The sequence below is a fragment of the Epinephelus moara genome, chromosome 13 (assembly GCF_006386435.1).
Source record: "Epinephelus moara isolate mb chromosome 13, YSFRI_EMoa_1.0, whole genome shotgun sequence".
Lineage (NCBI taxonomy): Eukaryota > Metazoa > Chordata > Actinopteri > Perciformes > Serranidae > Epinephelus > Epinephelus moara.
In genome coordinates this window covers 6,022,881-6,049,147 of record NC_065518.1, presented here as the reverse complement: position 1 = coordinate 6,049,147, position 26,267 = coordinate 6,022,881, and the positions used below count along the sequence as shown (strand labels likewise).

Genomic DNA, 26,267 nt, shown 5'->3' with positions numbered 1-26,267 from the left:
GTTGATGTAGTGCACAGCACACACCACCAGAGGTCAGTCTCTACTGGTGGAACAAGCAGCTAAGCTGACAAACATGGCGACTGCGATCGGTATAGATAACTTTACAGGACTGTAAACAGCTGGCCAGCAACAGTAGGCACAACATGGTATAAAAAAAATAGGACATGCTTCTGGATCAACATCCCAAATGTGTTCCAGGACCAACATTGCAATCAACCAATCATAGCCCTGTGACATCATCAGTGTGCTAAAAATTCCTTTGTGCTAGCTTTCCAAATTGAAGTTAGTACATTTGAACAAAATCCTCAGTGACATTGAACATAAACACTGTAAGCTACTGCAGGGTTAGCGAGTTAGCCTGCTAACTAGGTAGGCTATGCTAATGAGTAAACTTGGATGAGGATATTAGCGAGCTAGCTTCATGCTGATTCTGAATAATTTGTTAATGTCAACATCAACATAGCAGTGATGGTCCTGGATCAATATGCAACCCTATCCAGGAACAACATGGCAATTATGTCCCTGGATCAAACAAATTATACAGGATAAAGATGATGGTTCTGGATCAACAAACAAATTATCCAGGGTCAAGTTGGCAGTAATGGCTCTAGATCAATACGAGTACTGCAATCTTGCAAAAAAAATAGTTTGGAATAGGCTATTAAAAAGGAGGGAAGACGTATCCATCGCAGGTCTTTGCAACTGCAAAATGACATTATCCTTACTCTTAATGTTAATGAACAATACCTTAGCCTATTGGTGAGCTTATTTGTTAGCATAGCCTACTGAGTTTGCAGGCTAACTCGCTAGCCCTGCAGTAGCATGTTAGGGTTTGGTTCAGAATTCCTAAGGATTTTGTTCAATTGTATAAATTTTAATTTGGAAAACTAGCTTAGCTCTGAAGAAGCACATAGTAATTTTGAGCAGCCCACTGATGATGTCACAGGGCTGTGATGGGTTGATGGCAATGTTTGTCATGGAAAGCATTTGGGATGTTGATCTTGGAGCATGTCCTACTTGGCAAAACCACATTGTGTGCAAAAGCAGAAAGAGACACCAGCGGAAAACAACATATTTTCACATCTGACACTGGGTGTTAAAAGCTAATTTTGAACAAACCAGAGCTGGTAATTCAGTTTTTGTTTGTTTCTGTCAAGTTTGAATGAAATTTTTTTTAGTTAGTCTTAGTTTGTTGAGAGAGAAAAACTTAATTTCAGGAGGTGTACAATTATATTTTTTAGGGATGCACCGAAATGAAAATTCGTGGCCAAAGCCGAATAATACTAAATGCTTGGCCGAATACCGAGTACCGAATACCGAATGCCGTTTTTTAGTTTTTCATTAGTTTTTGCAGATGAACCCCCTCCAGATTAGTGTTGTCACGGTACCAAAATTTGGATCCACGGTACAATACCAGTGAAAGTATCACGGTTCTGAGTAGTATCACGGTTCTGTGGTATCCTGATACTACAGCAAAAATGAAGCAGATGTGCCTTTTGTCATTTATAAAAAGATAAATCACTTTTCTATAATACATCAATGATATTTCAATGGAATAAATTACTTATTGACTTATTCATACTTCAAAAACAGCATCAATCAGTGATGAACATAGGGGGGATCAAAATAAAATAAATAAATGAAATAAAAATCAACCAGCCACCCTCCTCCCCTGACAGTCCCTTCATAGGTAAAGAACAGTCCCTTCATAAGTAAAGAACAGTCCCTAAAGTGCGGTGAGGTTTGTGGGCCGTCACCTGCCACTGAAAGACTAAAAGAGAGAAATGTGAACGGCTCCTCCTCTGAAACGCCACATACTGTGTGCCGCCATGGCTCGGCTGTTCAGGTACTTTTGGGCAGTCATGACAACAAGTTATTCACCTGGAGCCGGACTTCTCCGTCGCCGGTAAGCCGTTATCATGCGCCACCGTATTTGACAGGAATACGTATTCCTGTCCGTGCCTGTGACCCCCGTTCAACCCACAACCGGTGGGATTCACCGTTTCGTTTCTGCTGCTGGTTGAAATCTGTACTCACACAGCGTGCTGAATGATTTATTTTGCCCGCACAAAACTATTTTTAGTCACAAATGCCAGTGCGGTGACGGATGGAGTAAAATATCGCCACACTGCCGACATTTTACTCCATCCGTCACCGCACGCTGTTTGATTGCATCAATGATCAAAACACGCAGCTATTATTCGGCCTTGCTTTTCACTTATTCCACCGAATACCGATTGTGTTTTTTTGCAATATTCGGCCGAATATATTCGGTTACCGAATATTCGGTGCATCCCTAATAATTTTTAGTTTAATAAGGAAAATAGGTATAGAATATTTCCTTGCCTGACATTTTGTGAATTTATTTTGTTTATTCATTAGACTAAAAATGCCAAGAGAGCTTGTGGAATGAAGTGGACTCACCGCTTACATAAATACCTTAATATTTCGTATACCTTGATGAAATGTCATAGGCTACACATACTCTTATCACATGGAGAATTAAAATTGGTATGTGACCCAAATTAGATCATAATGACCTACATTTTATTAAATTATATTCTACACTACTTTTTCCTCCCTGGTGTTTAATGTGTATTTAATGTGTGTACACTTGCACTTAGTAGATTATTTATATGTTCAAATGTTTGGGCAGCACTTTGTATTGAAAGTTGACCTTAAAACCTTTTCCTGCACAAATCTTTATCTCTGGCCTACATTTTGTTTACTTTAAATCAAAGTTTATTTGTTGCTTTCTTCCTAAAATCTGTCTAATTGATTTCAACACACTCCTCTGCTGTGGTGGGTGGGGCTGTTCATTTGTTATCATATGATATGGTCGAAAGCCTCACTGACCTGTAAATATCTCACTATGATCTACAACACTTTGACTACCGGCAGTATTAATCCCTGGAATATGACAATGACTTACTGCTAACTACAATAGCTACGATAAGATAAAAAAGGTGACCTAGAAAATACAAATTAATAATGAACTACGAAGCTCCTGTAGCTGTGTCAGCAACTAAAACAGACATTTTCGTTACGGTGGAAAATATTCTGCATATCTGGGCATCTCATTTGGATAGACAAAACACATCTCTGTGTAACGTATGAATAACATGTTTGTGCAGCAGGAGTGACGATGCAAAACAACTGCACACTCAGAACCACAGAAAACTCCTCCCTCCCTATCTGATAATATTTGCAGGTTAGTCACCACCGCACCAAACACACGCAGAGCTTCTGTGTTCAGATTTAATAACAGAGTAAATAAAAGCAGCTCACCTCTCCACCTCAGCCCTCTGATTGGGATTGGTGATAGCAGCAATGTATTGCATTATATACTTGCTGGCTTCTGTCTTTCCTGCTCCACTTTCCCCTGCAAGAAAACACACACAGTGCAAAGAGTCCTTAAATATAACACTTCATATTCTGGTGTCTACAATTTTGAGGCTGTCAAACCACCAAAGCTCAGATTATTTAAACAACAAGAACAACAGCCTCTTTTATTGCCTGAATCAGACTGTACAGAATTCAGCTGACACGGTCACATCACTCCAGTTTGAGCCTCTTTACACTGGCTCCCAGTACGTTATATAATAGTGGCACGGTGGTGCAGTGGTTGGCATTGTTGCCGCACAGCAAGAGGGTTCCTGGCACAACACAGGGTGAGCACTTCTGTGTGGAGTTTGAATGTTCTCCCCGTGTCAGCGTGGGTTTCCTCCAGGTACTCCAGCTTCCTCCCACAGTCCAAAGACATGCAGGTTAATTGGTGACTCTAAATTGTCTGTAGGTGTGAATGTGAGTGTGAATGGTTGTCTGTCTCTATGTGTCAGCCCTGTGATAGTCTGGTGACCTGTCCAGGGTGAACCCTGCCTCTCACCCAGTGTCAGCTGGGATAGGCTCCAGCGACCCCGAATAGGATAAGCGGTTACGGAGAATGAATGAATTTTACCGATTACTTTTAAGGCTCTTCATGGTCTCTCCCAGCTGTATCTCTGACCTCTTAGTACACACCAGGACGTACTTTGAGGTCCTCTGGCAGAGGTCTTTTGTCTGCTCCAGAGGCTCGGCTGAAAGCGGACAAAGCTGCCTGAGGAAAACTTGTCTTTCCTGATTTTACTTGAGTTTTTAAGTTCATTTAAACTGTCTTTTATTTCCTGCGTTTTTATATACCAAAGTGTTTTTCATTTTCAAATGTAAGAAAGCGATAAACTTGAACACAGAACAATTAAATCAAATCTCCCTCGCCCCAGCTTCACATATACATAAATGCCAGATAGAGAAAAGTAAAATGCAGATAGCAATAAATTAAAGAGGCAACAGACAGCATCTTTTCCTAAATATATCATTATGAAAATAATGTGGGTTGCACAGGGTAGTGGCCACAGTAAAATCAGACTATCAGTGTTTACATAGGTAACTTAGTGGCTGTGCAATAAGCTTCTGCCACCAGCGCCGAAATTTCACAGAAAAAATCTGCTTTACGGCAGGAAACGCGTCATGTATTGTGAATTCAGATTCAGATTCAGATTCAGAATACTTTATTAATCCCCGGGGGGAAATTGTTTAAAAAAAAATTGGTCGGTCAGCCAATCAGGGACTGGAGCTGGTCCTTATGAGAAGTTGGGCACGAGATAGTTGAGTCACGAGCACAATGGCAGACGAACAAAGTTTGGAGACAAGTGAAAAACGGCCTAGCAAAAGAAAAGGAGCTCCTCTGTGTGAGGAGGCAAAGAAGAGCAAAAAGAAGAGTAATAAAAGAAGAGGAAAAACAAGAGTAAACCTCAGTCAGGCGTTCAAGAGATGGAGGGAGCTCCGTGACCAAAGAGGCTTCAAAACCCATGTCCAGCTAGCTTTCTTTCTAATGGATCAGTAAGTAACACGGCTAAATGTTAGCTAGACCAGAGAGGACTGTACTGTACTGGCTGCTGGTTAATTCCTAGCTGGGCAGCATCGCAAATCGCCGCAACCAGGGACCAGGTAGCCTCCTGGCCAACAGCGAGCAAAAGGCCCCCATAGGGAGTGTGGCACCACTGGAACACACCAAACAGTGAAATCAATAGGGATGAGTCTATTGTTTTCACAGATATTCTAAAGAATGTCTCAAAGATAGATTTCTAAAAGTTTTATAGCTTGGGACATAAGACATGTGTGTTAATGTGGCGGGAGCTTGCTATACCAAAGTGTTTTAATCAGTTCTTTTCAAAGTTGTTGTTTCCATGTCTTCTCTGTTTTAATTATTGAAATGTAAAACACTCTGTAACTCTGTTTTAAAAAGGTGCTTTTAAAAAAAAAAAAGTATTATAATTATCATTACTATATTAAAAGTTGGTCGACTGTGGACAAAGAACCCTGAAGTTTCTCATTCTCATTTTAAAATCTACACTGTGCGGCACAAAAATATTTCAGTCCATCGCAGTATTTAAAACATTTTTTTTTTAGGTACATTATTTCTGTCTATGTTTGGATTCATGATGATGATCTGAGGGTGTTGAGAGGCTCAGTTCCTCCTCTGACCACTGAGTGGTGCTTCAGCCTCTGCATGGTGTCTCCACGCTGTTACACAGCTTGTGACCACATGAAATATTTGTTTTAGAAAACATAAGGTGAATTGCTTTTATTAACTTAACAGCGACTACATCAATATTTGTCTTTCTCCTCCAGAACATCTCTCAGGGGACAAAACATCTGAGTATCACAGGACAAAAATGATTATTACATCTGGACTTTAGATTTACATTAAAAGGAAATAAGACATAAAATGCATAGAAAACATATGAACCCAAAATTGTATGTGAGATGCACAGTGTATAAGAAGAGACTAAAACATGCTGTGGTGCTGTTTCTTTGTGTGGCCCATGCGGGGGGCTTCCCATGTTACCTGAGATGACAATACAAGTGTCTTTGTTCCTCCTCTTCATGGCTTTGTAGGCAGCGTCGGCGATGGCGAAGAGGTGGGGCGGCCTCTCATACAGCTCGCGGCCCTTGTACTGCTCTATGGTGTCGCGGCCGTAGATGTTCATGGCACGGTAAGGATTGACAGACACCACCACCTCTCCGATGTAGCTGTAGATCCTCCCCTTCTCAAACCTGAGGACACACAGAATGGGCGATTTAGAAATATCATCAGATATCAGAATTTGTCTTTGTCTTTCATCATTTATCGAAATTATGACTCCAGAAATACTCTGAATTACTGCATTTCTGAGGCATTACTGTGTTCAAGGAAGTAAAACAACACTGGAGCTCTGCAGCAACACTTTCACTTCCTTTGTTTATAGGCATTTATATATGGAATGAAAACAAACAACTCCACCCAGGTTCAGTTCAAAGAATATTTTGGACTTCATACTTTAAATGATTAACCAAAGCCTTTTTTTTATGCCTAAAAATTTGGAGATACAGTGCCTACAGTGAAATGTACATAACCTTGGATACAGGGAGCACACGAACACACTGTTTGTAAAGTCACGTGCACTGAAATTCAAGGACTTGGTCAAACTGACATAAATGTTCACTTCTTCCTACTCCTTTTTGAGCTGTTTATGTTTTGTTTTTATTTTTTGTTTTGCAGGGAATAAAGTCATTCATTCATTTGTCATTAAAGGTACAACCAAACCTTTGAGAACTGATACCATCCTGGTTTCGGTGTAGAAAAAAAAAAGCTAAATTGGAATAATAATAATACAATAGAAACAATATATACAAGTAAAATAAAAATAAGCAGTTTAACCAAAAGACAAGACACTCTAGAAGATACTCTAAACCTATGTACAATCAAAGTGCTCAAGGTGCATGTTAGAGCAGCCTATGGGATGCATGTAATGTACATGTAGTGCAAATGACTAACGGCAGCAGATATGGAGTGGTGCAATGGTTAAAGTAAACGTGGCCAATAGGGATGCTGCGATCCAACTTTTTCACTTTCGATCCGATAACACCACATATTTCTGTCTGTTCACTTTTTTTTAGCACTTATTTTGTAATGTGGAATAACAGAAAAGGCTTGATCAAGTGCTATTACTCAAAATGAGAATAACATACTTCTGGAGATGAATAGTCCACAACAGTAGGTTATTATGACAAAACTTGAGCCATTTATTAGATATTTAAATTTTTACACGTTTATACGTTTAATACACGTTTTGCATTCGGCCATTCTGTCTTTTTCGCTTTTCAGAAGGAAGTACTGCCACACCGCTGACATTTTTTTCAACTATCCACACTGTTTTTCTCCCAGTTGTTGTTATCACGTGACCTCCCCCTCCCGCTCTCCTCTCTTCTTCGTGTGTTACAATGAAGTGCTGGATGGAAAAGCTGGAGTGGATTTGTGGTGCTAGTATCACAGTTTTCGTATCGCACTTTTCCCCTGCAGTGCGATCCGATCTGATCCGATCCACGTTTTTTGGCTGGATCGCAGCATATTTTCAATCCATGATCCGGATCGCAGCATCCCTAGTGGCCAAAGTTTCAAATAATGAGGACGACAGATGATGATCAGCAAACTTCTTGTTTCTTTTACCATGTGTGTGTCCCGATGTGATCATTCTGTGCCCCCTCTGTAAAGTCGGAGGTGTTTGTGGGTCCACTCAGGTGGAACGCCTCATGAGCCTCCACTTTGATGCCAGCATCACTTCACAGAAGTGGAAATGTATGCACACATATTGTTGAAATTGCACTTCATTTTCTCAAGATATCTCAGGCAGTTCACTTTTGTTTTGTAAAAGCATGAATGTTTTCGGAATTAACTTCTTCACACTAAAAGAAAAGGAAACATTTGGAGGTGTTGTAATTCATACAGTAGGTTATCATGCCATGATTCTACAGGTCTGATCCACTTGAGACAGTGGCGCAGATGGGATTTTTATATACATACATATATATATACAAATATATATATATATATATATATATACATATATACACATACTGAAGCTGTAATAAACATTAGAATCTTGAGTTTTCTGACTGAATGAACATTGGTAAACAAAGGCCTACCTGATCAACACTAGCCATACATGATCAACTGTTGCTGCTTACTAAAATATCATTATACATAGAAATAACAACATTAAAGATATTCACCTACAGCCTAGAATGCTGTTATTTTATATTTAGCCTACTTCAGGTAAGTCCAAATGCCTTCTTATTATTGTCAGACTAGCTACTCAACATTACAAAACAAATATTTGCCACATCTGGGAAAGTCAACAGGCAACAGGCATCGGATATTTACATCTTTTGGTTCTTGAAAAAAAACGCTGTGATTATTTTTCTTTCTTCTCTGGCTTCATGTGGCAGAAAAATCACCAGCTCAGTCATTAGACAGTTGTATATGATCACTATGGTTACCGCTACAGGCACAGGCACAGATACCAGCTCCTCTTAGGACCCCCGTGCCTTATGGTGTGTTACATTTACATTGGAAGTCGGAACTCGGAGTTCCGAACAACATAACCTTCCAACTGAGCGCGAACTGGGACATGGAACATGGAATTTGAAAAAAAATGGACAGTTAATGAAATGAAACGAAAAACCCAACGTTTATGCTTGTAGATGCTAGATTTCAATGCTTTTCGGACTTCAAAACTCCGACTTACGAGTACAACTGAATGCACTATTAGTCGTAGCACAAACACCGGGCTATCAATGGATCAGCTGTGCAGTGTTATTAACCGAGAACTACGTGGAAAATTGAACACCTTGCTTTCCCAGTTCAGCAAGGATCTGCTCCAGCCTTTCCCCTTCTTGAATCGGTGTAATGTGGATTGATCACTGACAAGGCTACTGCTGCTGCCATTTCAACTTTGTGCTGCAATGTAAGTTAGCCTAACTAACGCAACATTGATCCTCTTTTTTACCTATGTGTAGGGGGGGCAGTGGGGGGGACGGATCGGGGTCACTATAAATCTGGGGGGGACATGTCCCCTCCGTCCCCAGTGCTATCTGCGCACATGACTTGAGATCAAATCGGCCTGTATGTTGCCCATGAACTAAAATCAGTTTGACACCCCTGTCCCAGCAGAAACTGAAGGCACAAGTATGGAATCAATGGCAATCAAAGCAGCTTAGAGACAAAACAAAAGGCGCACAGCTGATTTCAGTATAAACGTCATTCAGGGACATCCATCATGCAGGAAACTCGGAAAGTAAGTATATAAAAGTAAATAATTACCCTTATTAACAGTATAAAATGTTACTTTGTGACTTCGAACTTTTACTTTATCACAAGATAAACATCAGCCATTGTAAATATGTTTATTAGGTACTAAAACTGCTGACATAAGCCATAAATAATACAACACTGAATCTATGTGTCCCATCTGTCCAAGGGGACAATTTGCATGTTACAATCTGACAGATGTTTGTTCTCACACGTTCTGTCCCTGTCTATGAGGAAGTCAATATAATAAAAGTTTCTCTCCCACTCCCTCACTTTCCATATGTGTTTCTGTTAATGTTACAGCACACAAGGACATGTTAGACAACAGTGTTCTTCCAGCTTTGTGACAACAGTTTGTGTTTGTCCCCTTCCTGTTTCAATATAACAATGCCCCCGTCCAAATGATCTCCCCAGTTTGGTGTGAAAGAACTTGACAGGTCTGCGCAGAGCCTCAACTCCATCCAATATCTTTTTGACTGGACAACAGCAAGCAGCAACTACACAGCTTTCAAGCCAGTAGTCCGCTTTGCGCCTCCTTTAAATTGACAAGCATGATCGAACGTTCAATGATTCGTGATGAGCGACTAGAGCGACCAAAGCTGCCACGAATATTTTTGACAGTCGTGCTTCCTGGGCGTCCACGATAGACTTTGCCTCTTTGGAAGCTTCTGGTGTGAACGTACAGTTAGGCTTTCCATGTAGGCGCATGGAAGGGCAGGGAGGTTTGTTCTCTCTGCCTCAGGCTTTCCTCATTATGCACAATACTGTAAATAGAAATAATGTTTTTTAGACGAAAGTGTTCCTTATTTAGAATTTTAAACTAATTAATCACAGAAAACAATAATGTGTTAAAAAATGAACGCTGATTCATTGCGCTCAGTGGTGCCCTTTGATGCAGTTCAACAATGAAGGCCACAGTGGCTTTGTCACATGATGGGGGCAGAGGAGACGACGCTGCTCGGCCCTGCGAATGGAACATTTACATTTAAAAAAACTCCCAGATGGAACTCTTGATAGGAGCACAATTCTCTGCAGTTTCTGCAGTAAGGAATTTACGTACAGTCGGAGAACTTCAAGCCTGAAATGTCTGCTTAGTGCAAAGCTTTTAGCAGCGAACCTGGACGTCTAAGCTAGCACAGCCTCTGATGCTAACGCTAGCAGCCTGTCTCGTCAAGCCACACTCAACCAGGTGTTCAGACGCAAGCTGAGTCAGTCTACCTGTGACCGACGACCTAACTTCCTTGCAAAATGGACTGCAATGGACAGCAGACCAGTTTCAGTGGAGGACAGGGGGGACAACTGTGTCCAAAATCCAGTAGCGATACGACACATCTGCCAAAATTCATTTGAATTGAAAATTTTTTAAATACTTTCACAGCATAAGTTCATGTATGCCACAGAGTATGTGATTAATTAGATACATTTTTTTAACCCCTTGACAACCCTACTATCACTATGACATTGCTGTAATATCCTGGTGTCCACATACTTTTAGAGATTGGAGATATGCTGTAGCTCTATCTCACTCCATCACGCAATCTCTCCCTCTCTCCCTGCCCCAGGCCGCATGCCTGACTTCCTTCCTCTCCAAAGCGGCCGAGGATCCCAGTTTCTCTCCACAGAAGAATGGCCTCTTTCTTCACAGCTGCCAAACCTCTGCCGCTGCCTCGCAAACAAGGCCAAAACCATATTATTCCAAAACAATCCTAACAGCCCTGTGGATCAATACGCATTTGTGATTGTGGCTTTAAAGCAGCTGCCAGATGAAATCAATCAAGCACTGTTATTTGCTTAAAGTCGTGCCAGATACTGAGATATTATTTCTTTAAATTAAAATGCTGACTTGTTGTTAGGACGATAAATCTAGAGTGTTGTGCAGTGAGCGCAGTATTTGTCAACCTAAAAGGCCTTCAGCACCAAACAAAACATTTAGGGTGAGGCTGCTGACGAACGTCCGTGACACTGATCTATCAGTGTTTCCTAAACCTGCAGGTTATATGCAGAATTACAGTGTATATTCAAACAGTAGATAGAAACAACAATGCTTTACCACCGCTGTATGTCCCCAACACTGTGCAGCACTGTATGTGCTCAGATTAGCTCATCTGTGTGTGTTCAGATTTGTATGTGAGCATTCATACTGTATGTCAGGCCATGTACAAACTGGCACGACTGGCTTGACAATGACATGGGATGCTCATGTGTCCTGGACAGGGAGGGACTGCCAGAGCATGGTGGGATAAAGATGCAGAATAAAATGCTTCGGTTTAAAATAAAGCTAGTTTCTAACATGAAGAAGAGAAACAATATTCACTGAAGTTTGGAAGATCACAGCTAATCACTTGAAGAGTTATGCAGCTGTTTAAAGAACACATTGAAACCACACCTGCCTGGAAGAAGAGCTCATAATGAATGCAAAAGACTGAACTTTGTAGCATGCTCGCTTCACACTGCATAGAATAAGCAGGTCCACCATAATTTCTCCGAGCAGCCAACATGCTGCAGCTACAGAAAAAGGCCCATTGTGCCCCCCCTCCCCGCAGTCAGGAGGCTGCTGTGTGCCCGCTCCATTGTTCAGATGTCAATCGGAGGTCTTTGTCTGAGACCTCTCCCCCTACATGGGCCAACACAGCGAGCTTCCCACTTAACCCACATGTACAATAGCTTCTGGTCAACAATGATTTACATGATGGGAGGGGTGTTCCTGAAGCCCCAGCTGGGTGTGCATAGACAGAAGGTGACGGGGTCTGCTGTCTGTACAGGTGTTTCCCAAACTGGACACTGAGCTGGTCCCAAAGAGGGGATATAGGGAAACTGATGTGGGCACCAACCTGAACTAAAGATGGCTCATAAACACTTTGTTGTGCTGTTCACATGCAATATATTCAAATATGTTACTCATACTGAGTGATAAAAGGAGATGTACACACTTTGCTTTTACTGTTAATGCAGAGGTTGATATTGCTTAAGAATATCTGCATGTATTAAACCACTGTGGACAGCAGTGTTGGGAATAATTCCACTACTTTTGACAGTAATTAGACATGTAGCTACGTAATTACTTTTCCAAATAATAAAACATAATTACAATAAATAAAGTTTGAATGGGCTCATTACTCTACAGGGGACTACATTCCATGGTGTCTTGTGTGTAGCCTATTTGACAGAGAGAGACAGAGGTAGGGGAACATAAGAAGTTAGGTGGACTATTGCATGCATTATTTCTGTAAGTTATTAATGAATGAATGTTATTCAGAACAGTGCAGGATCTGCTGGTCAACCCATGCAACTGGCATTAGTGCACACGATGCCCAACAGTTCAGTCAATTGGAGCTTCTTTTCCTGAAAATCTGGACAATATTTTGGCCTCCTTGAGATCAAGGACAAATTCTGTATTGGGCAGTAGCATCACTTCATGTAGCGACGTTACTAACTTAACTACATTTCTCAGTAGCAGCAAAGTTGATAAATAGACTGAGTAGCGGGGATGGTTACAAGCTCTTTTTCCCAGGGAAAGCTCTGAAGTGCAGCTGACTTTTTCCAGCAACAGGCTGAAATTAAATACCGTAATTCTTAATATCAACATTAAATACATAACCATCAGGTACTAACTCTAAATGATTTCCTTGTCATATTTCCAGAAAATGTATACATTTCACAAACATACATTTGCTGTGATAAAAATCAGATTTAACTCAAATCAAATGTCCTCATAAATATCCAACTCAATTTATATGCAACTCTGACCTGTCTGATATTTAACCCTTTGAAACCTGGAGCAATTTGTTGCTATTTCTGTCAAAAACATGGGGGGGGGGGGGAAACAGTCATGGGGGGGGGGGGAAAACAGTAATGAGAAAGAAATATTCCACAAATTGCAAGGAAATTCTAGATATCTAAAACTATTTAAAAAAAAAAAGCTTAGGAAAAACTAGGGAAGAAATATATCTAACTATCATTATTGTATATTTAACATTATGTTCCAGGTCATTTTCTTGTTTGTTTTAAACTTTTCTTTTCCCTTTTTTTTTTTTTTTTTAAGAAATGTTACACAAATTACAAAAAAAATATAGATTTAGAAAATTATTTTGAAAAAAAAAGAAAAAAGCAAGGGAAAACTATATTAATAATTAGTTTTTACATTTTAAAATAATGTCAGAATTATTATTAGAATATAACTTTTAAGCACTTGTCCAGTTTGTTTGTTTTTAACTTTCTCTTTTTAATAATTTCTTTCAACTTTTTTGGGTCATTTCTTCTGTCGTTGCTCATTGCCTTCTTTCCAATGTTTTTGAAAGAAATCAAGCTCATTTGTCCAGACTTCATAGGGTTAAGCAGCCCTGATTATTTGTGCAGTCACGCAAATAAATACAGCTGTTACAGCAGGTTGATCCCATTACAGAGACTTTTTTCTACCACAGGAACGGCGATGACTCTACCACAGAGATATATAACGTAACTGAACATTTGCGAAATGTCTAGATTCTGTTAAAAAATGACATGATGTTCAAGAAAAATAATTACCTCATTCAAGCATGAGTCAAGGGGATATTTGTTTAAGCATTATCACCGGGAGTGTCAGTCTGGTGTTGTGGTTTTCATTTATCCACCCAATAACAAAACATTACACACTGGACAAACAAACCACAAATCAAACCGTCCGACCAACATCGCATCGATTCTTTGTGGAGCTTCAGAGCAAATCAGTGAAAGGCCCAGAGGTGCCCTGGTGGTTTTCCCCCACCTCTCCCTTTATAAATAGCATCTATGAGTCATGTTTGCGAAGAGAAGAGAAGAATCAATCAGTGTGAGCGTGTCAGCGGAGACACAGGGTCAGCTGATCCATCTGTTCCACTCTCATTTAGGAGGATTTAAATGGACACACAGGACAGAGATTAGAGAACCTTATGGGCCGTGATAGAAATGCCTAGAAATGCTATTTATAGTTGCATGGAAGCTGAGTCAGATTTAAATTGGTAACAGTCATCTTCCTGTTTGTTTTTTCAGACTGAATTGAGCCATCTGAAGCGGTGGGTTAGAACAGTGAGATATGAGTTAAAGTTTGAAAGTGCATAAAACTGAAAAAGAGGGTCCATAAAGCTGCAGGTGTAACAGCGAAACTCCCTCTACATCATCCTCCATCTCCCCCTTCATCTCTCTGACTGTCCAGCTGTGAGGGGAAGTGTGTCTGAACCGGTCTGACCCGCAGCTGTGTGATCTATTTCCAAGAGGACCCCTCCCAAGAGCTGCCAGGAAATGAGAGACAGACAGGCAGACAGACAGAGGGGCTAAAGTAGGCATGTGGAGAAAAAGGGAGGAGGAAAGATCATACGTGAAAGCAGCAATTTTGTTCTGTGTGATTGTGAGATTTCTAAAGATTCATGTACACTCTGAGGGATGTGCCAGTGTCACAGTTTCATGCTGCTATCATTGTGCAGCTTTGTTGGATTCTGCAAAACAACAAACATCAAATACACTCAACAAAAGCAGGTAGGTTGTTCCAAGCTTAAAGCTCAGGTAGGCAGTTTAATTTGGGAGTCACTGGGCCAAAATCCAACAATAACCCTTGAGCATACTGTAATTCAAGTGGTCTGAGAGAACACTAGATTTCTGTACTTCCTCTTGGCTCTATTCAGGCTTTAGAAGATCTAGCCCCTGACAGGAGAGTTTAGCCAATCACCTTTTTCAGCGAGAGTATCTGTCAATCCTGACCTCACCGCCATGTTGAACACAGTCAAACATTCTCATTTTACAGCTAAACATCCACCTGTCTATCCATTTTCATCCCTTTATCCAGGGCTGAGTCACAGAGTCAGCAGGCTGAGCGAGATGCTACAGACATCCCTCTCCACAGCAACACTTTCCACCTCTTCCTGGCAGATCCTGAGGCGTTTGCAGGCCAGATGAGGTGTACAACCCCTCCAGCGTGTTCTGGGTCTGCCCAGGGCCTCCTATCAGTTGGACATGCCCGGAAAAACCTCTAAACAGTACACTAAAATATGTCTCTGAAGGAACAGGCAATGCAGTGACAATCTTGGTTCATATTTGATCAGCGCTGCCTCATCTGACAGTTTGGCTGCAGTTCTTTAGCAGATTGACATGATTTTGAGACTCTTTTACTCTGATTGGTTATTTTCGTGATTCTTGCAAGTGCCATCAGGAGAAAGAGGAGCTTGATTTTTTTTTTTACAGATTTCCTGCCTCATGTACTACTGTCAGAATATAGTGACAGTTTTAGAACTTTATATGTAACTAAAGATACGGGTGCCCTCGCTTGTCTGGCTTCAATGACTGCTTTTCGGTAATGGCTCCCAACTTTCTCCCATCTGCTGCGCAGGGTTTCTCTCACTTCTAGGTTGGCATCTGTTACCACAATAGCGGCTTCTGCTCGGGTCTCCATCAGATCCCCATAGGCTCGCTGTAAGATGGTACTGTTGGTCATTCTCCTTTTGGACGAGACCTTGAGTAGGCTACTGGTGTAAACGTTGCCTGTGCATATGAGATGATGTCAGAGGTGCCTGCTTCCGATCTTGACTCGTTCAGTCTGCTGGTGCCCATCCACTTTGTCTTACCGGTTGCGGTAATAGATGCACTGATAGATGATGAGGTAACACCTCTGCTGCTTTCACATATCAGCGGGTTGCCAGTTAGGACTGGCGAGTTAGGTCTAGAGATCTCGATTCTGTCTGCTCCTTCCTCCTCTTCCTCTGAGTTCTCTAGCAATTCACGATTTTCTGCATCTCTGTTGTGCATGGTAGCAGAGCTGGAAGCTTTTAACTCGGTTTGTTTCATTGATTGAGCAACTCGTTTGAGTTCTTCCACCAGGTCAGTGTCTTTATTCATATTGCTCTTTCTCCTTTAGTCTCGCCACCAGACAATCAGAGATCTCCGCCTTCTGATAGTCTGGGGACACTCCTTTCTAAAATGTGTTTAACACATCGGAGAAAACGGCCGGCAACAAAGCAACGCCTCTTGCATTTTTGAAAAGGACACGCCTTCCCGGAAATGTGCGCTCTCCCTTTTCTCGTCCGCAAGGAAACAAACACACAGAGAGCTTGAAAATGGATGCCGAGAGATTTAACTCTGTTTTATCAAACGTGTGCTCAGTCCACAAGATTGTGGAAATAAAGGACTTACAGCGACTTTGTTTGAAACTTTTAACATAGTCGGATTATGTTTACAAGCACAAGAGTTCAGCGAGCCACCGAAGGACCGCCCTGCGGATTTACTATTGGTTATGCAACGTAGGGATTTTTTTTTAAACTCTGAAATTGTATCCACCCATCTAAACACAAAATCAGGGAGAAAGACATCAGTCTTTAGTTAAGCAAAGCGTCTAAAGACTGACTTGTGAGTCTATTTCTCCTTGGGACCACCATCATGTGGTGATGATTTGTGATTTTAGCTGAGAGTTTGATGTTGCTATCATGGGCTGCAGAGGACTACTGTGTGCCCCAAAGTATGCTTGCTGGGCCTAAAATTGGACAACAATGTTGGAATCACTGTTGACCTCCTATGGATGTTTGGTAGACTAATTCTTCTTAACTGGAAGGAGTGTAAAACAGGCTGCGTCACTCAGGACTCTTGGCTGAAGGAGTACCTGGACTTGCGAAACATGGAACGGGCAGCCTGCCGTTTAAAAGCCTGTTTATGGGCCCAGAAGACCACTGGGACACTGTCTATACACAGTGGCCTCCAGTTCAAAAGGCTTGGATAAAATGGATGTATGAGATCCAATGTATGTTATGTATGTTATTCCTCCACCTTTGCTCGCTCAGTCAGACCCTCACAGACACACACAACTCTGCAAAGAGGTTAAAATCTTCAAGGATTTGTCTCACACAAAAACAGAAGAGAAATGTGACCAGTGTTTTTCACTTTACCAAAGAACTTTGTCTGAACCAAAAATACCAGAGGAACACTAATGCCACACACACACAAACACTGATACACAAACCTACAGCATGTATACACACACACACTCTCACCCCTCAGATGTGAATTACAGAGCAAAGCTGAGCACAACCACTGTCTCCAATCTTGTTTGGGTGGGTCTTTTTTATGGTTAACTTTGGGAGGAGTGCGAGCGATTTATGACATTTTCTCACCAACAATCCCTCCCCTCTCCCCTCACAAAAAAGACATTAAGAGGTAAATGTGACGAAAGTAATGATGTGAGAATACCACCCTCAGCCTCTCTACCCCAAGGCTGGACACACTGGGGTAATTATGACATTTTATATAATTGTCAGCCTCTAATTAACACTCAGATTTGTCACAAATTCACAATCACAATCTTTCAGCAAGACAGCAGAAATCCAAGTTACAAAACGCACACATGCTGAGCAACTCCAAAATAAAAAGCACCGCATCGGCGACACATCGTAAAAACTTTATCGGCCTGTTAGCCTCCGCTGGTAAAATCAAATTCAAAGCAGACTTTAAAGGCTGAAGAGAAGGTTTATCCAGACTTAAATACTTTCTGTGTGTCCTAATCCATACAAGTTGTCGTAATGAAGGAACCTGATTTACTTCTGGATCTGTATGGTGCAATCTGTGGCCCATATTGAGCCGGTGCACGTCGTCATCGTTATGTGTTTGATCTTCAGGGTCAGTGTAGGAATTATGAAGGGTACAGAGATAATCTGTGTCTGTTCCAATTCCATCTCTGAGTTCATTACCATCACTGCTCTTGTTTAGACCAACAGCAGTATGCTTTGAGGCTTATCCCCACCGCTGCAGGCTGAGGGACATCTTGTAAAGACAATGAGAAGAAACAATCTGCTCTCCTATGCTGTAAATAAGAGGTTTTCAAACTGTGAGGGGGCACAGAGGGAGAGACATGAGGGAAAGATACTGCATGAGCTTAATGGTGCACAACGAGGTAAATTCTGTATTTGTTAACCTGTACCTAATGTGTGACTAACGCGCACAACAATTTTTCATATTTGTCCAGCACTAAGTGAGAGGGCTGCAGCTGGCAGGCACGATACAGGCTGCAATGTAACTACTCGAGGCGTATGTGCAATGCCAATTTCAGTCCATTGAAAGTGCTTGTTTTTGCCACCGACAGGCTCGGATTGTTATTCTCAGCGTCTGACGACAACAAGGAAAGGATCCTGTAGAGACAGACCTTTTTGTTGAAGAGTTAGATCTAGGGATGGCCCTTGAAAGTCGAAGATTCAAATCATCAGTCGAAGACCCTCAGATGACTGAAATGGTTTCAAGTACAGCAGTCGCTTTGTTTTTTTGGCTAGTCAGTGTGCTGTGCAGTGTACTCCTGGATACGTTTTCATCCCCAGATTTTGCTGCAGAGTGAGCCCTCTTGACTTCCACGCTACTCTTTGGTACAGACAGCTGCAGACACAATGCAGCGGCACAGAGGAGTAGATACTCTGCATTACAAGGTAACGAGATAACATTATGTCCTCTCTTCTGTTTAGAAGTGGTCAATTTACAGCTCACAGCAAGTTAACACGATACAGTGTCTGACTTTTGTTTGATATGTGGTGTCTGACAAAAATGTTGTTGCACATTTCCGGTCCGTTGTTGTTTACTATATTACGTGAATGTCACTGTCACGCTGAACGTCCCGCTGAGCCAGTTCAAACTTAAATACTTTATATAGAAAAAACCAAATTGCTGAATATTTGTATTGAACAGCCAAATCTGATTGGACTGACATAATTCTGAGGCAGGTACAGCTCTAACGAGATCCTTTTTGTTTAACCAGAAACAGCCCTGAAATTGCTACTGCCAAAGACACCAGTCTCCATTTAAGGTCCTGTTTATATGGCAATGATTTCGGAAAACGGTAAACTTCAGTTGAGTTTTGGCTGATTGTTTACACGACAGCAGCGTTTTGGGTGCGTGAAAACGCAACGTTTTGAGCACAGGTTCCAGAGTGAAATTTTTTGGAAACAGCACCGTCTCCATTGTCATGTAAACTTGCAATATGCAGTTCCTCTGAGACTTTTTGCACATGTGCATTACGATTCCAGTCACTAGGCATGCACGAGAAAGTCGACCATCACAACAACAATGGCGGACTCCTGAGCTCTGTTTGTGCTGCTCACCCTGTTGAATTTATCAACGTTTCTCCAGCAAAGTGTAGATTTACTGTAGCAACTCCACCTCATCGTCTGTCCAGACAAGCATTTGTGCGGTTGCCATTTTGTTTGTTTACACATCACCGCTCTGTAGAAGGAAGCGCATGTGCACAGACGCGTATTGTTTCATTACAAAGTCACACTGCCAGCTACTGGCCTGGCATGTATACTACACCGTTTTTGGTCATTTTTGTGGAGCCATGTGCACGGTGATTGCAAAATGCTGTCGTCTGAATGTGGAACTTTTTTCAAAACAAAAATGAAATGATTCCGTTTTCAGCAGATTGTTTTCGTGTAAAAATGGCCTAAATAACAGCAATTTTAGCATGTATAGAGTGTGCCAGTAAACCCGGAACTCCGTTAGCGCTTTTAGCACTTCCGGTTCTCTCGTCTAAAAGTCAATACGTTTTTTGAATGGGATTTTGGTAAAATGCCTCAAATAAGGTCTGTGGTTAACAAAAGCTTAAGCGAGTTTCAGGTTTTGTTCTACGACATAAAACACGTCAGTAAATACCCTACTTGTGAATTTTGAAGCTTTTACGTGTCGTAAAAAAGGCGGTTGCTAACAAGTTGCTCAATACGACTACAAACCCTGTCGGGGACATTAAACGTCATCACCCCCGAACAGGCGAGAGTGCTGGCAGTCCGCCATTACAGCTTCTTATTTAGCTTAAACAGTCCGATTTCCCCATTATACAATGTTTTTAAAATAAAGCGGCCGAAATCAGTTGAAAGCTTAGTGGCGGTGACGTCAAGAGTCATGCGACCGTGGAGTAGTCATGTAGTCCGTTAAAGCCTAACGTTAGCTTTTTACTTCTGGCGATCGCATTTAAGCTTCAAATGCGGTATGAAAGGTGTTCATATGTGAAGATTATCTCGCTGAACAAAACCTGTAAGTATCATAAACTTGTGTTAGCCACAGAACTTATTTTCTGACATAATCCAAAACGCAATGCAAAAATCACATTCACTTTCTCTTCCGGGAACCAGCACGATGCTAAATTTCCAGGTTTTGACGTCAGCCCTGGCACACCCTATAGAGCCAGAATATTTTCACATCTAACTGAGTGAATTAAGGGTTAATTTCAACCAGACCAGAGTTAGTGATTGTTATAACAAAGGCAAGACAAACTACAACAGCCTTTGTGATTTTTATTTTGTTTCTATGGACCTTAAATGTGTGTTTTACAACAACAGAATTACTAGAGTCTAGTGGGTTTGGCGATAGCAATGCCAAGGCTGATTCTCGTTAAACAAAAAGGACCTTACTCTTTAACAAAAAGGTCTGTCTCTGTAGGGTTCTTTCCATAGAGTTTTCAGACACTTGTAATAAAAATCTGAGCCTGTCAGTGACAAAAACAAACAGTTTCAGTGGACATAAATTGATAATGCAAACATGGTCCAAATGGTTATTTTGCAGCCTGTTTTGCAGCTGCCTGCTGCAACCGTCTCGCTCAGAACTGGACCTACAAATTGTAGTTCCCATTAGTAACTTAGACACAAAAACATGTGAAAATAGGGTCCAGGTTTAAAAATACAGAAGTTATACTTAAAAAACCCGAGAAGTTAGTTAGTGTTGTTTAGGCTGCTGACTTGCAGAAGACGGTCAGCAGAAGCAGCTGACACACACACACACACACAGAGGCAATTAAAATGAGGTCTTGTTGATTAAGGGGTAAACTTAACTTGTCATTGCGTATTATGTGACATCCATTCATCAGCTCTCTCTGACAGCTATTGCTCCTTGGTGGCTAATAAAGACCTACTCTGCTGCAGGAACAAAGTTGAGGTTTAACATGACACTGGGCTTTTGTCTCAGACACATCAGTGTAGTTTTCATTTCTTGGACCCACCAGAATGAGTCAAAAGTGTTGCTCTGCTCCACCTTCCTCTCCCCTTCCCCACTCTGTTATGTACAGTGTGACAGAGGCCTCCTTCACGGTCTGCAGCCATCAGACATCTGGGCTCTGCATTAGGGGATTTTCCGCTGCTTTGTAAAGCCTGCTTAGTGCTAAACAGCAGCTCCCAGACTGTCTGTAGGAGACGCAGCCCATCAACACATAACACATCCACCCTCCCTCAGGCCCACATCAATCTCCTCCCAAATCAGACGAGGTAGTTTCCCTACTACCGACACAGCTGGCCTGCACTGAGGCTGGAGTGGGGAGACAGATTACGTAAGACTTTCATACAAGGCGTCTTGCTGTGCTCACAGTGAGGTTTTACAAATCCTGAATTGTGCATTTCACAACAAAGATGTTTCCTAGTCTAAAAATAAACATGATGTAACACAGACAAAACTGTGTGATAGAGTATCTTATGACCATTACATCATCTTTTTAGTGTCCTGACAACACAGGCTCCACTAAATCTTCTATTATCTAACAAAAAGGCTTTGAAGACAAAACTGTGTCCCACTTCCCCGCCCTCCAATGATGCCGTGTCTATCTGAGAATAGTGTCATGGAATTAGGGGAGAGACAGAGAGGCACACATCCCATCTGTCAACACAACAAAAAGGTAAAACATGACGATGTGCAGGATGTGACACAAACACACTCAGACATGGATGATGCTGTTGTTGCCTCCCTCCATCACTGCAACAAGCCAGACAAGCGCAACTATCTCAGTGCAGTCTTAAACTTCTTTACCTTGCAGGACACAACAGCAACAATAGAAATAATCATGATTAATTCCCCATACACACTGACATTTTTTATATTTTACCCAATACGTCTTTATATTATATCTTTACATATTACGGTAGGTGGCTCCACTGTTACTACTGTCTGTTTTAAAACAGCAAACTTTATTGATCTTTTAGACGTAGATGAGATCATGTGAAAATTGTGCCATATAATTAATTAAATAATCATATTATTTTACAAAATTCTGTTGTCCGATTTTATTCCAGTTACGTGACATATATGCACACATTATGTGCAACGTACCAGCTCCTGTAATCTGAATTTCAGCCACTGTGTGCATACTTCTTTCCCTGTCGACTAGTTGGTCAATATGTTCTTGTCCAACCAAATTCTCATTGGTTGGACAATCGCTGGTGTAAGATTAGTACAGTTTTGTGTCCACCAAAGCGCTCTTTTCCTGCAGCTACGCTTCTGAAAATGCCCATCTGGGGGCGCTTGAGAATGCTTTGGAGGCCGGTTGCTACGATGCGGAATATCCCTGAAGTAAAAATATCAGCACAAGGTAGAGTACTCGCTCCAGATGAAGGGAAAGCTGAAGCACGGCAGAGAGGATGGACCTGCCCAGATGTTGCGCTAGACTTTTTCGTCGCTGGTCATTTTGACCAACAGGGTCATAAAAATCCGGTCATGATCTATTTTTACCGATCATTTTAATTTTCGTTTTTAAATGATAATAAAGATATTCAAAGACATTTAGTTTTCATTCGTTCGTTTTTAATAAATCCAACAAGCAAGTTATAAAGTGTGCATTAATAAGGACACACCGCACACACACCGCAGCACTTCAGTTCGGCGTCTGGTCTATTTTCGACGCGAGCCGCGAGCGCCTCTGTCAAGCTGGATACAGCGGATCGTACCAAACAGGAAGTCGGACGCAGAAAAGACGAGAGAATCCGGCCAATTTTCAAAATAAAATAACAGCACTGAGGAACGTGAGGAGAAAATACGGTGTTTATAATTTAAAATAACACAACAGTGCATCGTGAGGAGAAAATACGGTGTTTATAATTTAAAATAACACAACAGTGCATAACCGAACACATTTTTTTCAATACCCTAATCACTTCATTACAATTTTAATTTTGTGTCACTGAGCCTACAGGCATAACTACATGAATTAAATGGTCAGAACAATATGCCCTATTCATTCAGTGTTTATCCAACACGCTCAATACATGGACATGCAATGACAAATTGTCATTAACTTATTACGTTATAAAAAACGATTGAAATATGGCCTTACCCATGTTTAAAATGACCTGTTGAAGTGAAAAAACGAGTACTGACGGGAACAGACGAGTGGAGTCGATGTTTAACCGGCGTGGAGAGCGCAGGAGAAATGCGCTGCCTGTGTGTACAGTCAAGCGACTTCTGCGGCACTACCGCATCTGGTGTGTCCAGGCCGTTATGTCAACAACGCTACATGAAGCAGATGAATGACTTTTTCTCTGCAGTGTGAAAACGGCAGCCACTTAAACCACTGACTGTGCACTCTGCCGCCAAGTGGGCAGGGGTGGTAATTGCAACCAAAATGACCGACGGGCTTCAGATTTTCCGGTCATTGTAGTAAAAAAACAGTCAATGACCGAGAATATCCGGTTAACGCGACCCCTGGACCTGCCGGTCTATGTGGCCAGCAGTATTAACTTCTCCTCCATTGTTGATGTTGTTTAGCACGTTTATTTCATTCATTCATTTATTTTCCGTCACCACTTATCCTGTTGGGGGTCGCGGAGGGGCTGGAGTCTATCCCAGCTGACACTGGGTGAGAGGCAGGGTTCACCCTGGACAGGTCACCAGACTATCACAGGGCTGACACACAGAGACAGACAACCATTCACACTCACATTCACACCTACGGACAATTTAGAGTCACCAATTAACCTGCATGTCTTTGGACTGTGGGAGGAAGCTGGAGCACCTGGAGGAAACCTACACTGACACAGAGAGAACATGAACCTGGGCTCAAACCAGGAACCCTCTTGCTGTGAGGCCACAATGCTAACCACTGTGTTGTTCAGCACATGTAATGTTAAAATGTGACAATTGGACTTTGTGTTATTTGTGCTGCCAAAGTTGAACATTTTCAGATCTGAGCGACCAGAAGAAAAATGCAAACGAGCAGTGCTCAGTGCAGAATAGACGCTCACCGCCTCATCACGCTGCTGGCATTTGTAGCAGAGTGTAAATACACTGCACTCCCTTTGCAAAGAATTTAAAAAATACACAGGCCTCAGGAAAAAAAACACTGGTAAACACAAAACAGGCTACCAGGTGGAGTGTGGCAAATTTAGTTAAACTAAAGATGACATGCAGACTTTTTGGGACCAAATCAAGCAGTTGAAGAGTTGGTAAAACCTCAGTGACCAGGAGTTTATTTAGTTGACAGCAGCCTCAGTGAAGAGGTAACTAATGAGTGCATTTAATGGCTATAAATAAACTGATATCAGCCATAAATACCATAAAAAATGGGTTTGTCTTTGTCATTTAAATGTACATAGTTTTGTGGGGTACAATACATGCAGCAGGTCAACACAATAGTAGTAGTTCACATGTTAAATTTGCATTTGTAATATATTTATGTGGCTTTAATTTATTTATCCCCCATGAACATGAAGTGCTTTCATTTTGAAAGGGACAGCAGACAAACAGGTAACAGACGGAAATAGACAGAAAGGTAAACAGTGCGGTAATGTTAACATGGAGATAAACAACAGAAGATAAACATGTAATAAGGTCGAACGGGGCGAGTTTAACCAGAGTTTAGCTCCAGTCAAGAGGGCACCAAGGTATTAACTGCATTATTTGTGTATAACTGTTTATTAATTTTGATTTTTTTGTGTGCATTTACTAACTCTCTGGTGCTTTCAGAGCAGAGGTCACTGGAATATTTTGCCTTCTGTTTCTGTTGAGCTCTCACATTGGTCAATGAAGTAAAGGAGAACAAAATAAACTGCATAAGACCACCACTACAGGCATGTATTACATGACTCGCAAAATTTAAGACATATATCAGAATTGAAAACTGACATTAATACTGTGCAGATGGAAGATGCTTCAAGTAGTATGACTGTTCGACTTTCCTTTTTGACAGGCGAGGTTACAGCAGCATGTCCACATAATTTCACCAGCTTTACTTTATTAAGAAGCACCTTTTCTGTCCCTGCATTATGTCATTTTTATGTCGATATTAACTTCACCTCTGCACCCAGCTCACAGACAGCTTACTCAGTGTGTTCAGAGTAGTTTACATTCGTTTACATTTTCATAGTTTCTTCTCCCCTGCATGCACTCTGCAGGACTATAAAAACAATCCTCGGAGACGAAGCCATAGGGCCACACTTGAATAGTCCTCAGCAGCATGTGTTCCTCCCATTCACACTACAGGATGTTCTCATGAGGCTGCCAGCTCTGGGTACTTATGGGAAATGGGAGCCATGTGTAAACAGCCTGGCTGCAGATCAGGTGGCTGACCCTCCTTTCTTTGCTGACTGGGATCACAGCCATCCACCACACCCCTTCACACACACACACACACACACACACATATATAAATATACCGCCACCAAGCTGTGACTGTAACATGTATTTCCAGAGATGATTTGAATCTGATTACATTTCCAAAATTCAATAAAAAGAGCGTTCTGGTGAAATGAAGGAGGGCTGCTGCTACTGCTGCTGGTGGGGTGGGGGGGTGGGGGGGGTTGGACCTGGCTGCTGGCCTGGTGCAGAACCTGTTTACGCTTCAACACTGGCCAGCAGCGGCTGATGTAAAAATCACAGTGGGCTCGGTTATGAAAAGGGATGACTGGATGGATTTGGAGAAAGAAAGAGAAATGAATCTATCCAAAAGAACCAGACATTACTCAACGTGCTATTTCAGGAAGGCGTAACGATTTCTAGCAGGGTTAAATGAAGAGCACGAGAACAGACAGATGGACAAAAAATAACAGAGGATAGACAAAAGGGTGGGGTAAAGGGACAATGGCATTATTAACTGTACAGAGCAAAGACTTGTTCCTTTAAAGACAGTGGTGGAAGTACCAAAAGACAATGTAAAAATACTCCATTACAAGTAAAGGTCCTGCATCTAAACGTCTACTTAAGTAAGTGTGTGTGTGTGTGTGTGTGTGTGTGTGTGTTCCACGTTTTTCTCCTCACTGACTTGGTCAATCCATGTGAAATCTGGCACAGTGGTAGAGGGTCATGGGAGGATGCCAATGAAGCAATATTACATCAATTGGCCAAAGGGGGGCGCTATAGCAACCCATTGAAATGTCAA

The 26,267-nt window shown here is 41.6% G+C and overlaps 1 protein-coding gene across 4 annotated transcripts in view; it reads right to left on the bottom strand.

The window, feature by feature from the left end:
* Nucleotides 1-26,267, bottom strand: part of myo1d (myosin 1D) — a 192,682-nt gene that overhangs the window by 140,289 nt on the left and 26,126 nt on the right. For all 4 annotated transcript variants that reach the window (XM_050060963.1, XM_050060964.1, XM_050060961.1 and 1 more), the window contains 2 exons: nt 5,888-6,096; nt 3,289-3,382 (listed from right to left, as the gene is read on the bottom strand). In XM_050060963.1, the coding sequence (XP_049916920.1) occupies nt 3,289-3,382; nt 5,888-6,029 (236 nt within the window). In that variant the 5' untranslated portion in view covers nt 6,030-6,096. The remainder of the gene's footprint in view (nt 1-3,288; nt 3,383-5,887; nt 6,097-26,267) is intronic.